At 34.2% G+C, this 15,050-nt stretch overlaps 1 protein-coding gene across 9 annotated transcripts in view; it reads right to left on the bottom strand.

Annotated features, from left to right (window-relative positions):
* Window positions 1-344: 344 nt before the first annotated feature.
* The window catches only part of LOC105341096 (nuclear receptor subfamily 1 group D member 2), a 41,280-nt gene continuing 26,574 nt past the window's right edge, over window positions 345-15,050 (bottom strand). For all 9 annotated transcript variants that reach the window (XM_011447411.4, XM_011447419.4, XM_011447407.4 and 6 more), the window contains 6 exons: window positions 12,885-12,997; window positions 8,567-8,717; window positions 7,025-8,208; window positions 6,248-6,415; window positions 5,748-5,967; window positions 345-5,404 (listed from right to left, as the gene is read on the bottom strand). In XM_011447411.4, coding sequence (XP_011445713.3) covers window positions 5,166-5,404; window positions 5,748-5,967; window positions 6,248-6,415; window positions 7,025-8,208; window positions 8,567-8,717; window positions 12,885-12,997 — 2,075 coding nt within the window. In that variant the 3' untranslated portion in view covers window positions 345-5,165. The remainder of the gene's footprint in view (window positions 5,405-5,747; window positions 5,968-6,247; window positions 6,416-7,024; window positions 8,209-8,566; window positions 8,718-12,884; window positions 12,998-15,050) is intronic.

Here is a 15,050-nt window from a genome sequence, read left to right as displayed (position 1 = left end):
ATGTCGGTCGGCCAATTAGCACTCTACCTCCCAAATGCATTGCTTTGTTTTGAAAAACCTTGGATCTGCAAAACATGCACCAATTTCTCCCCACTTCCGAACCAATAAGGTTGCACCAAAACACGAACAGTTCTTACTGCTGTTTATACATGTATAAGTTCAATTGTGATTCGACACCATTTCCATCAAGAGTGACATTTATACTTTAAGGCATGATGTATTTGTGCTACTTGACATTTCCCGAACGACATGCCCTCTCATCAATTTTACTTCTAATATTTCACAAATCTCTCTCTCTATCTTTCTCTCTCTCTCTTTCCGAAAAAAAAATCCCAACCAACATGTTATGAACCAAATTTTTTATTTGTCTATGCTTATACTTTATGCCAGGGACACAAAATGAGATTCAGAAGGTTCTATTGCTATAAGATGCACACACCCCAATCTCTTTTTTCCTTTTTTGTTAGAAAAAAATTATACATATTAATTCAAGTGCATTTTTTGTAGAAACAACTACACATTTACATATAATAATATAAAACATTTTTATCTCTCTAAAACTCTGCTCTTGGCAACAGTGAACCCAAATCTAGTTTTCCAAAAAAAGAGAGATGTTTAAACATTTGATTCAGTGATATAGATTTTTGGTAAATACTAGTAGTGGATCAGAATTACATCACTGTACAGTTTTTTTTAATGTTAAAGTGATAATTTTTGTTAAAATATTTATAAGTTTTGTACAATTATGGTTTGTTAAGAGTTATCTTTCCTTTTAAGTGGACACTTTGAAAGGGGATTGTAATTCATCACTTTGAAAAATTATTAAAATCAAAAATACAAATTAATAATACTCTAAGATTGTCATTCTACTACAAATGTAGCAATTGAATCTTTTTTTTTTTAAAATGATTTCATTTTCACAAGCATTTATGAATTTCAATATATTTATATGATTTGAAAAATACTAAACATTACAAAAACTGGATGTTGTTTATCATAAAGAAAACTGTAAACACATCAAATTCATTAATTAATTAGTTGCACCTCTTGTTAATTAATCATTCTTGGTTGATAGCAAACTGATTATAACTGATTATCATGACAAATACTAGTATTCAGGTTTTTTTCTTCAAAATAACAACAGTTTTTCTGTGTGTGGCATAATTAAATTAAATAAATTAGGCAGAGATAAAAAGAAACGAAACGAAACAGAAAAAAAAACCTCACTGACATGAATTTCATTTATACTTCAATGTATAAAAATAGAAATGGAATTAAATAGATGAAAGGAAAACAAAATTTACATGACAACATTCATGAGCACTCCAAACTTTCTAAAATACCTAATGAAGAAGCGAAGAAGAAGAGAAAAGAGGAAAGGAAAATATTCTTCTAACACAAACATTGGTTTTGATGGTGCAGCATAAATAAACACACAAACACTGTAATTTGCTGGACATAGAAAGCACAACAAAAAAAACTAATTTAGTTAATTGATAAAAAAAAATAATAATACACATTTCAAAAAAAAAAAAAGAATAAATATTAAATAAATACCAGCACCAATTTGAACCTTTGTAGAGACTCGAGACAAGTTTGAAACTGCAAAATGGAAGTTTCCAGTCTAAATGGTCAAGCGGTCGAAAACAAAGTGTGTACTAAATGTGAGTGCAAACACCACTGTTTGACAGTGTGAAGCGGAGGGACGATAATTTGATGACAGCACGAAATATGAACAGTGGACATAAAGTCTACAGTTTTTTTCAAAAACTGCAGCTCAGACTGAACAAATGAAATTTTTTATTCTTACATTTTTTTTTTTTTTTGAAAACTTTTTTTTTTGATGGAGCAAAGGGGCTATAAACTCTATGGATTTGGTTGAATGGTTTTAGAATCAAACAAGTTTTTTATGTGCAAAATTACAGAACTAACAAAATCTACAATACCAGAGGAAGGATATTGGGGTCTCCGCCCAAAGATCCTTTTTCCTTTCAATTCTCACTAACAAACTTGAGGGCTGTATACTTCATCCTTCAGTATGAATTAATGATTAATAAATGGGATAATAATAATAATAATAAAAAAAGATGACACAATCTCTCAAGATGCACACTGCACACTGAATCACTATAACAAAATACAATAACATGCTGGTAGAGTGGCTTTCTACAAACTCATCAATAAAAGTTGAACTTTTGTCATCATTAAACAAAACTTTACAATAAATAAACAATTGAAATGAAATTTAAAAAAAAAACAATTTTATACAATTATTTATTGGTGTTACATTGACAAATGAAAGAAGTTTCAAGTAGCTCAAAAAATTGAAAAGAAAATTTCTTGAATCAAAAATATCACTAAAAAAAAAAACCCCAGAGCACTAAATTGAGTTTTTTATAAAGAAGATTAAATACAAGTTATTGCAGTTCTGAATGATTTTAGCACTAAATCAAGTTTTTTATCGAAGGGAAAATAAATAAATTTTATTGTAGTTCTAATTGGTTTTTCGTCATACAGAAAGAAAACATGGACATAAAAGGTGTTTTTTCCCCCAATAAATAACACACTCCCAACACTGTACAAAATATATCTACTCTACGCAAACTTTCTCTGAAGTTTCGAGGAAAATAAACTGTGCATTTAACTTCCTCAAACTTGGGTCGAACCTACGGATTTGGCAATCTTTCTAACTTTTCACAGAGATAATCTATTGCAGCAAACAGAAAAAAAATTGAAACAAATTCTTTGAATAGTAAGAAGTCCAAATTGACGGACTTCTGACTTACGAAATATTGCAACCATTATCCAAGCAAATGATGAAACTGAAGCGAGATCTTTACATTCATGATGGTTGGTTAGTATAAGATATAATAAATATTTTTTCTGTGTTTGCATGATGGGGAAAGATTTGCATTTGATGCAAACCGAAGAAGAGCATTTCGGACAACAACCAAAGTTATGTTTATATGTTACCTAGCAACAAGTCTATGTAAATACAGATTAACGAAAATAGGAAAAAATTCAGTTAACATGTGTAAATGGTGACAAGTAAAACCTATGATAACAGGTAAAGAATGCTGCAATATTTGCAAGAAGCACCACTTCAATTCGAACTGCTATGTACAAAAGCAAATTCCACAACTCATCTTATGTACATGGGTTTTTTCATTTTGCTATTACAATATGACGTTGGTTTTGCATTATTAGTCTTCAAACATTGTCATTGACATATATAGCACGCAAGACCATAAAAAACAGAGACCACTTGGTATGCTAGAATAATATAACAACTGATATTTTAAAGTTGAAAAAACTTGTTAACAAGACATGCATATTGGAAAATGCTTACATATTTCACATAATGGTACCGACAGGCAAAAAAAAAATCTTTGTAGCACTAGAGGGAAGTTTCAATTCAACATGATATAGAACCAATTATCACAAGTTCTTGCATATAATGATTTAAACCAACAGTAAATTCCAGTATCCTTACAGGATTTCACATTGTGTTCCATGATCAGTGCATTGCTTAGTTATGGATTTTTGCGTCACATGACACAGAACAATCTAGAAAATGAAACATCTGACAAAATTCCTTGGAAGATTACAACCTTATTCAAAGTAGCTTTTTTTCTCTCCACAAATCACGAAAGCAATCTCTTTATTTGGACAATTATCTTTTTTTTTAAATTCTAAAATATGCAATTCAATATACATCAAAATTCTGGATTTTTTTTGCAATGAATACATTTCCACGTATTCTCTTTGCAAATCTGTAAGATACCTATATCGATATTGATATGTTGAAAGCAGTGAACTAGAAAATTCAGTTCAAGATTTGCAAAAGGTTCTTTCTTATTATAGTTTTAGTATATTTAAGTCTCTATTGTAGCTGTTGCACAGAAAACTAGATGCTGGGAATTGTGTCGTCATAGCTGTGATTTCTTGGAATGTAATATGGTACTATCTAGCTGAATAATTTGCAATCAGCATGAGGGTTTACATATCCATGGTTACACCATTGAATTATGGGATATCTGATGAATTGTGGGATACATAATGACACAAAAAAATGGCAAGGATTGCAGCCAAAATTTACAAATCTATATATAAAAAAAAGAAGAATATCCTTCTGTGTGACTTTTCAACTTGCTGGTTAATTAGCATCTTAATTAAGAAGTCATTAAACCATGTAAAAATCAATATATCACTGTTGTAGACCAACATGTACATATCGTAGCATAATTGTAAATGCCATTTATTGTAATGAACAATCAAATATGGCTTTATATAGAAACCTCCTTGTAAATATCTCCCACATTATAGCACCTTTGTTTCAGAGCAATAAGATGACAATTGCTGTACCATATCTTTTTCAGACACTTTTTACAATCAAAAAATCTTTTTTTGAATGATATGAAATGAAAAAAAAAAAACAAACAAAACATCATAATACTCGAGTCATACTTTTCCATTTGAATAATGTATAATAAATAGACAATGAAAACTTATTGGACAATCTGTTCATCAATAAATAGTACTGTTATACATATATCTATATATTCAGACTATAAATACAGGTGGAAAAAAATCGTAACAATGGCTTAACAACATGAAATAAATAAACAATACTCCACTTCGAATCCAATCCACTATGATTCATAGTGAACATGTATCTGTTCTCTATCATCAAATAAAATTGATCGGGTCACAATGTACATCCCCCAAAAAAATCAAAAAATAAAAAATCCAATAACTTAGTCGAGACAGCCAATAAATAGGTGATAAATTAAACAACAATGTATCACAAATCGGGTGATAGATATAGATAAGGAGTTCACACACAACTGGATCTCGTGACCAATCAAAAAAATCTTGAACTGATTTTTTTTTTACGTATTCCTAAAAAAAAATTTACATAGCACTAACATGACATCACTCGACTGTTTAAAGTCTCTATCAGTGGACAAAAAAAAAAAAAATGAAAATAAATAACACATATCATTTACAAACATCATGAGTAAATAAAAAAAGTTTGCTATCAGAATTTACCATGTACTTAAAAAGAGAAACAGAGCAAGGATAAATTATCATTCTTTAGATCCACCCAACTACTCCTCAATCTTTTTTTCCCCCATGGAATAATAAATCCAACATTGTCTTTATCAGCAGAGATCAAAGGTTTCAGCGTACAAATCATGGCGGAAGCTCATCTGGTGCTTGAGACTCTCGAGCATGCGCCGGTGCTCGACCCCGAGCTCGCGAAGGCTCGAGATGCTCATCAGGAGGCGCGGGAACAGGCCCACCTCTGTGGGGTGACTCTGTGTGATCTGGGTCTGCAGGGCTTGGATCAGAAGCTCCTGTAGTTTGCTCACTTTCTCTCTGTTCTTCAGACCCTGACGATCTGTTAAATAATGTCCCACATTTTAACATTCAAAATTCATAAAGCACTAAAATATCATGGTCATGTTTTTAAAAAAAATTCATTTTTCCCCACACGTTAACATTTACATTTCACTATCTTTATGAAGTAAGCAACTAATGATTACTTAAATTTTTTTTCATATCAGTTTATTATACAAGTCACAAACAAAATACAGAGCTCATTGCTTTTGTACGATTTTTGAAAATATTAAAACGTTGAATTCAGTTTTTTGAATTCCAACTAATTAATGTTTTCATGCCAAAAGATTTTTTTTATAAACTGAGTTAAAAACAACCTCTTGTCCAGCAAAATATCAACAAACCTGGTGAAATAAGAACAAGAGCACTGAAAAGAGCTTTTTCAGCGTCTCCCAGCTTGTAAGCATTGAAGCGCACACAAAGGTTGAAGAAGAGTTCCACAAAGTGCTCGCCCAGGGGGAATCCCCGCTTCATGTCCTCTCGACAAACAAGGGTGTTCTTGCCGGCAACAAACATGGTGTTGGTGTCCGAGTCGATGAATTTGGAGTGAATCACGCAGGCAACCTACAAAAATGATGCCGCAACTTGAAATTGGTGACAGATTTTGTTAAAGAAGACTGGAATAACTCTCGCAAGAGAGATTTTCCCCATAAGCTTTTCTCACTCAAAAAAATAGTGAGAGATGGGGAAGGCCTCAAAAGAAAGAATTTAAATCTCAAAAATTTGAAATCATTAGTCTCTGCTCCAATCTGAGCCGGTGAGAATTCCTTTAAATTAGTTAACACAGGTAAAGTAACCAGGAATGAAATAAAATCTAAATGGAACCAAGGGAGGTCATTCCTACCTCGAAGCAGCCTCCCTTAATGAGACTAATTTGATCATCTTGATCCAGGTGGGGGAAGCCAGGGATTTTCTTGGCAAAGATGACCGTATCTTGGATGGTTTTGTTCAGAAGACTTTGGAATCCTTCCCAGCATACCTCTCCCGCCTCACAAACTGTGCCATCTGGATTCTGTAAAATATGGTGAAAACATTGTCAGTCAAATTTTACCTGTAATCACCCTCCCTTTTTTTAAAAAATTTTTACTGAAATTTTCTTCATTCACAAAATAAAACTTCTTCATCAACCTCTTTTCTTAAAATAAATTGGTCCTTCTCCTTTCCATTTAAATATTATTCAAGCTTGAAATATGTAGAGTAAAACTTGGTGTGGATTGTTTTTGTTGCCAGTGTTATATTTCTATTTATTTCCATCAGAATTTCTGTTAACTTTATTTGTGTATCCTGGCAAGGTCACTGAAACCTTGTATCAAAGTATGTCACGTAACAGTACAGGACAGATGCAAGCAATGATTTTTTTTTTTCTAATGAATAAATTACCAGATAAAACTCACAGATGAAAATCGGTCATATTAAATTCAGTTGTATTAAAGTTTAATACACTTATGATTTTCTGATACCAGGTACTTTGAACAAGTGAACCTAAATGTGAAAAAAATTGATTTTTTTTTTCCTTTCCAAGAATCAGAACAATGGAGGGTGACAAATGAGGCCAGAGTTCATAATCAATCATCATATATCAGATCTTAATGACACAGAAAAAACCTTAATAAATATTTACTCTTAATTGAGCGTGCAATTCTGGGAACAGGATGCTCTTGAGTGTGTGGGGGTTGCTGATGGACAGTTGATCGATGCGTGCCAGCCTGTCTTTGTGGAGGGCCAGGATCTCCTCCATGTGGTTCAGCTGAAGCTTCAGGAATGTAAAAGTCTGATTAAACGATTCGTGGATTTTGAACGTCAGGAGTGGAATTGTCAGTTTTGTGTCTTCCTCCCGGTGAATGTAAATGTTGGGTTTCACAATGGGCGCCACAACCGCCGTGTGATCGAGGCCTCTCTCCCCCCGGTACAGTGGGTGGGGCCTAGGGGGAGGGGAGGAGGACTGCTTTATGCTGTAGTCCTGGCCCATGTTGATGACCAGTTTCTGGGGCGATTCAGGAGACTCTGCCCTTTCTGAGATTGTTTCGGTGCGTGCATACTTGGTTGGTTCGGGGTAAATGTCGGAACTCGCATTGGGATTGTAGGGTCGCTTCTTGATGGGGCTTCGATGGAACTTTTCCTCAGGTCCATCCCCTCGGTTGTGTTTACGCAGGTCAAGGGTCATGTTCTCCACGATGACCGAGTGCTGCTGCTGGGTCAGGAAGTTTTCGTGGGCCGCTATCTCATTGTGGTGATTGATCAGGTTCTGGACATACTGGGGGAAGGCCTCTTCAAGGCTTGTCTTCTCGTCCCCTCCCTGCAGCAGGAACGGGGGGTGGGGGTATCTGAATGCGACGTGCTGGGGCAGCGTCAGCAATGAGCTGACAATGGAGTTGCGGACAGCTGGGTCGCCATTTTGTGAGTGGGCAGGAATATTGTTAATTTCGTGGTTTGACGCGGGTCTGGAGGCGTACTCGTCCTCAGTGTTTTCCTGTTTAATGCTGACCCTCTGCATGCTGTCGTTGCTGTCCTCTGTTGAGCAGTTGGTTTCCACAGAATTTCGGTTCTGGTCTGGTGAGTGCTGACTCTGGGCCCTCTGCTTCAGAAGCATTGACAGGGCAGCCATCGATGCTTGCGGTGCAGCCTCCTTGTGGAGATTCTCAGGTCCAATCTCACTTTTGGCGGCTTCTCCTGCGGAGGCAGCAATGCGACGTTCTGCTTCTGAGTTCAAACTCAGTAGGCCATGAAGGGCCTGTTCGGTTTGCGAGTCCTCCATTGTTTTGATCATCTCCCTCATCTTGCGAGATCTTCGACCCAATTTTGCAGCTATGAAAATAAAAATAGAATATGCATGAATGAAGCAAACAGCAAAAATTAAAATAAATAATTCTTATAAGTTCTCTATATGCAATGTCAATGAAATACATCAAAGCATGAATGATAATGATTTCCTGATATCCATCTCTGTTCCGAGCTTGATGTGACCCTAGGATACATGAGCTTCACATGTTTACTTAGTTTATGACTCACAATTCCATCTATCAAAAGTTACTGATAACTAGCAATCAATGGCTCAAAGCATTTTTCTCTCTCTTTCTCTTAATCTCTTTACTTAAAGAAAAAAAAACATGCACAAATGCACGAGATGACAAACAAAGCAGATAGGAATGGGAGGGTCGTCTACCTGATCGAGACATGCCCAGGGCCAGACATTTTTGTAGACGGCAGTATTGGCATCGATTGCGAGTTAAGATTGTGATGTCACAGCTTTTGTTGTAATAGCACCGTTTGCGAGCGGGGTCTCCGATATCCTGCAGAGCTCTACGGAAGAAACCCTGAAATCACAAAAACAACATTCAAGTTCACGGGGTACAAATACAGCCTGTCTGTGGTGCACAAGTTGCATCCCTATGGAGATCTTTTAACATGTACTCTTCCTGTTCAAAAGATCAGGCAAAATACTACACTCATTAATTCCCCAAAGCCACGACGTCTTCCGAAAATATCTGCCTAATTTCAAAATTTGCAGTTGCAAAATATTTTTCATTGCATCACAGTACTCAACCTAGAAGGTCAAAATGAGTTAAGATAAAAGGAAATGCTAGGGGTTTTCAGGTTTCATTGCTATGTACTTGACTTTTAACAGACAAGTTGTTTGATTTTTCTCATTTTTTTTTCTCCTTTTGTCTCTCAGACTTGTTAAGAAGACCGGCAGCAAAACACATAAATAAAATTCCTCATAAATTTTGATGTTGCTTTTCTGCTAGGCAAAGTTGACTAAGTATTTGAACTTGCTCATTTACCAGTGCATGTGTCTCTTTTTTTCTTTTCAATAATAATTTCATTCATCTCATCATTGACTTCTTACCCCCCCCCAAAAAAAAATATTTATGAGTTGGTTGAGCGGACCAACATATATGGAGGTCTTGTTTATCTAAGATTTCCCCAAAATTGATTATCGTTAGCTAATTACATTTTTGTTCTCTTCTACACCTTGATGAATGTGATATAAATGCACAAAGGATTGACAAACTGTCGGAAATTGGGACGACGCATTGGTATTTGCACATGCACAACGTGTCACCGTGCGACAGCCCCAGACAAATCCCTTTGATTACGCAACAATTCACCCCTGATATTTAGCCTGCTTATTTTTTTTTTTTTTTTTTGGTGTGTCTACAAAGCGATCAATATAGTGACCCATACCTGTCCTAATACCGCACATAGATCAGGTATTTAGTACAGGTAAGAGACAGGTTAGGCATTCATTATGTAGCATGATCTATTGGCTTTCGACATGCTGGGCTCATCATAGTACACGTATACCAGGCTTCTCTTTCGTATATTGAGAAAAAGAAGGAAAGAAAAAGGAAATCAAAGAAGCAAAAATTCTCTCAGTACTGATTGAGCAATGTTCTAGTTTTGGAACAGCCTTGGGAGATTAAAATCAACATCGTTGATATCACCAGTTGGTTTGTTCAAACAACGACGCACAATGAGAAATTACCAGGAAGTTTGGCCTTTGATGAAATGAAAAGAATGTCATGTTACCTATTATTAAAAGTAAACAAGTTCGCAAAAATTCATAAACTAAATAATTCACATTTTGATTCCATGTATAATCATAAATTACTCTCGCATGCTTTTAGAACGTGGAGTGAATTAAAAAATGGGCCAGACAAACCCACTTGCAAAAAAAAAAAAAAGTCGAATTTACGTCATTTGTTTTCTTTCCATTGTACTACTGTGCGTCATTGCGTCCGGATTATCAAAGAGGATTAAATCATTATTTAGATTAACAACACATCTGTTAATTCTCTTGTTTACAACTGTATTTCCTGTCCTAGATACGTGCACATTTTCCTACTCAATTCAATTTTTTAGGGAAATTATACAATCGTTTGCAACTACACTGTGTCTTCAAACATCCGGCTCATGTAAATTTTTTAGTCCAATATTCTTGCAACTGTATTGATTACCAATCTTTTGTTTTACAATATTTCAAAAATAATATTTCAAAAAAATGTGACATTTTTATCAATAAATGATTTATCTTGTACTTCAAGTCTGACACAATATTTGAAACTGAGTTTAATTTCTTCTTGCAATTAATTTCTACATCATACATATTTTGGAGAGAGAGAGAGAGAGAGAGAGAGAGAGAGAGAGAGAGAGAGAGAGAGAGAGAGAGAGAGAGAAAGAGAGCTTTAACTTGTAAGTTGAATGGGACACTATCATTTTGATATATCCTTGAAACAAATTGTCGAGTCATATATTCTCGAACTTGTCAACCAAACAAGTACATACACCCTGCTGTGTTGCCCGACTTGTGAAACATGGAACATTTCCTCAAAATTAGGTTTTCGAAAAAGAGAAAAAGAAGAAAATAGGCAGAAGAACTGCGAGCAGCTTATGATTTTCTAGTCAGCAGAGCATGATAATAATGGTCTGACGACAAATGAAAGTGACACACACTGTAGTGTTGATAGACAAGTCTTGCGATGCCAGTTCAACCTCTTGCTTTTTCCTTAATTGTTTCTCGTAAAAATCCCTTGATCAGCAATCTATAGACAATCTTTTTCCTCGTACAACACGGGTGATTTCACATGTACTTCAGTGAAAGAGGGGCTGCTAAAATTCCATATTACCAAATTACTCCTAACCACTGCCCTCGAAAGACCCCAAATTGCCTGTCTACTTCAAACGAAATCAAGCTTTTATGCCATCTATTCCCCCTGAATAAAAAGAGAAATATCAAACATGCATTCAAAGGTGAAAATAATTATCCATATACCCCCCTGCCCCCTCTGTTTTTCAGTCTGCTGATCCAACCTGACAGCAAACAAAAGAAAACATGGAATTTTATAGACACCATCATTTCTTGTTTGTTGTTGGGAAACGTTCCCATCTCATCAGTCTGTCTGAAGGCCAGTCTTTCATCATATTCTCCCTTTACATGCTGTTACATTTGATGTTTCCCCCTTTTTTTATGTTTGTTTGAATTCATTGTTCTTGTTTTGATAATAATAGGTCGACCAAAGAACAAAAAACCCTTTCTTGCGAGACATATAGACTTTAATGTAAATGAAGGGAAAAAAAAAATTGACCTGATTTTTAAAAAAAAATTAATCTTTTACATATTTAACCTGCCTGGAATATATTATTTATTGATACAGTGTAAACACAATTTTTAAATATGTTAAATATTTTGGAAAATGTTCTGTTTGTGTACTTCAAAAAAAAAAAAATTAGAACAAGGTTGTTACAAGAAAACAACTCTAAACTTTTAGAAATTTTCTATAAATTTTTTAGACAGACATCTTGTGTAGGTACAAGAAAGTTGGGTTAACACAGTATTCATGAATTAATACTCTTCTGTCCAAAATCTTAATCCAGCTAGTGTATATAGAGGTTGGATCCGTGAAATTTGAAAATCAGTAAGTCTGTTGGATTAACAGAAACAGGGTTTCAATTTTTTTTTCATTCAGAACGATGGGGTTAAGGGGGTGTAAATTTATTTAAGGTTCACAAAACTGAGACATATACTCAACAGAGTGATCCACCTGGCAAGTAAGATTTTAAGATTTAAAAGTTTTAGATGGGACCATAAAAATCTGAATTTTTTTATTGGTTGAAATTTTACTAAAATCTAAATGCATTTTTAAAAGTGCACCCAAAGATTACATGATAATTTCAGGTACACAAAAAAATTGAACAATTTTATTTATGCAAATTTATTAAAAATTTTGAGAGGATATAATAGATTTCTCTTAACACTGAACCATTACCAAAGCATATTCCTTAAAATAAATTAATTCACCATAAATAAAATAACTCTCAATTCTAAGAGGATTTCTGATTAGTCTCTTCTATATCATGACTATAGAAAGTCAAATATAGAAAAAATGTGATGCAATGAATATTATGCTTCAAAGTACTACAGATTATGCAGATATTCTGGAAGTCAACTTAATTATTATAGCTTATAATTAGTAAGGGCAAGATGAGACAGCGACTTCTCTGAAGAAGAATGCATAATAGTGATAACAAAATAAGACCCAAAGAATCTTCCCATCATGATTTTTAGATGAATAAATGCAGTACGGTTGCAGATAAATAGAACTTTTTAACCAGACTTGACCAGTGTGGTTACACATAGCATATGTAATTTGGGAAGTCTCAAAGTCTAGAATAAAGTCTAGCTACACCCAATATAGAAAATATCATCCATACAGTTACACTATTATTGCAAGACTTGTGTTGTATAATGCAACTTAACACCTGGCACCAGGGAAACTAATATGACCAGACACACAATGGTAATATTAACACACCAGGGTATACCGGTATATTGCACAAACGAAACTAATATTGCTTCCTTCCAAATCTCTCGCCTACATTATCAATTGGACATACAGAAATCGTGTCTATTTGCCTGTACGCCCCACCCTTCCGTACTTCCCTTCCCACGGCTGTTTGCGACCGTTGCTTCTTCCGCTTACCTTGCAGCCTTCACATGCGAGGACTCCGTAGTGGATTCCGGACGACCGGTCTCCACACACCAAACACTTTAGGTTCCAGTTGTTGTTGCTGGTACCATTGGATTTAGGCAAACCTGGAACAATAAAAATTAACATCAAAGCTTAAACTCATTTTAAAAACAATTCATCTATAAAGCTTTTTATCCAATGAAACTATGAAATATAAAGTACTTGTACAATAATAATATTTTTTAAGAACATTCTAACAAAGACTAACCAATGTAACTGCAGCCATTCAAAATGAAAGTTATAAACATATTAATGTTGAAAATATCATGAGAAATAGTAAAGCCTTTCATTTATTTCTTTTTTAAACCACACTATATGTGTTTTGTGCAGCCATGTTGTATTTTGTAGTCTGCTTTTAAGACATTTCACTATGTGACGGACATTTCATTACTGAAAAACTTGGGATTAGGTCGAGGCTATAAGCCTAATGCCTGTTTTTTTGTTGCCATGGTCAAAATAGAAACCTAAAAACTTTCTCCAACATATCAATAAATTTTAACGAAGTAGCCATCAGACTCCACATTTCCAATGCTACAAAAGAATTGAGACAGGATTACCTATCTAACACAAACCATTCTTTTTACTTTTTTTACTATTTGGTCTTGCTAGCATACTTATCATTATTATATATGCAACATAATCTTTATTTTAAAACTGTTGGGTTTTTTTTTTAAGTGAAGTTGTTTGCAATATAAAACAAAATTTAAGAATTTTAGAAAAAAAAAATTCATTCTTCTTTGATATTAATTTCATGCTAATTGTATCACTGTAATATTCATTCCTTGGATTAGACTTCTGTTTGAAAAAAAAAATTAAAATTCTAAAAAAGAATCTTACTCTAATTTCTAACAAATATAAAATAAATGAAATTATCTAATCATCAGATTAATGAAAGAGGTTAGATTTTTTTTACTAGTCAGTAGAAAATGTCCAAGTTTGAAATTTCATTATCATTCGGAGATATTCATCAAATCTCTCTTGCTATAACTTGTATTTACAGTACCATAAAATGAGGAAGGAAAATAGTCAAGATGTAGAATTTCCTTTCAAAATCAAATCTCTGTAATCTGTTAATGGGTATCTAAAAATAATCCCCAAAAGTCTTGCAATATTATTCTCTCAAATAAATCTCTATAATCCCCAAATCTTAATGGATGATAAAGTATTAAAAAATAAAAGATGTGAAGTCCTTGAACTCAATAGCGAACTAAAAAGTAAACTTAACACAATCAAGTGCCAAGCAAACAATGACAGGCAATTTTTTCCAGCTAACTTTCTGCATGTCTTTAAACTGAATCATAACTTTCTCATACACCTGCAGAAAAATATGCAGCACTTAAGAAAATCGCAATACCTGCTGCTGCTGCTCTCTCTCTCTCTCTCTTTCTCTCTCTCACATTATAATTTATACCATCATCACGAATTAGACTTTAATCACAATTCATCATTTTTTTTTTTTTTTTTTAGAAAAAAAAAGCCCCAGGGCCATCCAATGTGACTTCAATCAAAAGATGTTATTACGTACATCTTACATTCTGGACCCCTGATGAAAGAAACCCTATCAAACCACAAAGAAAAAGAACAAGTTTTTTAAAACGCACAAAAGACCTCATTTGAATTTTTTGTCCCGTCTCCAATGGGAGCCTGGAATTAATGGATCACCGAGACCCCAGTGTCATTTCTTCAAGGACATAGACCCAGTGTGCGTTCTCAATATATATATACTCTCTGTAACCCTTTAATTCACCTTATCCACATCGTATGATTCCTCGTGCATGCATTTCGTGGCGACGTACCGATCAATATTTGAACCATGTCTCCTGAACTCGGTAAGAGAGGCGATATGTGTACTGGTACATCGTGAGTAACAGTACTACAGTTACTTCATTAATGATCTGAATTCTTAATCTGCATATGAATACAATGTTATTTTGTCAGTTGCTATGAACTCAAGAATGTGTACTTGTCAAATCTAGAGGCAACCTCTTAAAAGAAGAGAAGAATATTAAATGAAGTATTTCAAAGCCAAACGCTTTTAAATCCTGACAAATTTTTCAAAAAAACTTTGTTGGAACACAGAAACAATTACACAAATTTAAGCAACATGTCACAATAATT

This window comes from Magallana gigas, chromosome 7 (assembly GCF_963853765.1).
Source record: "Magallana gigas chromosome 7, xbMagGiga1.1, whole genome shotgun sequence".
NCBI lineage: Eukaryota > Metazoa > Mollusca > Bivalvia > Ostreida > Ostreidae > Magallana > Magallana gigas.
The sequence above is the reverse complement of the archived record's forward strand: the minus strand, read 5'-3'. Positions and strand labels throughout refer to the sequence as shown.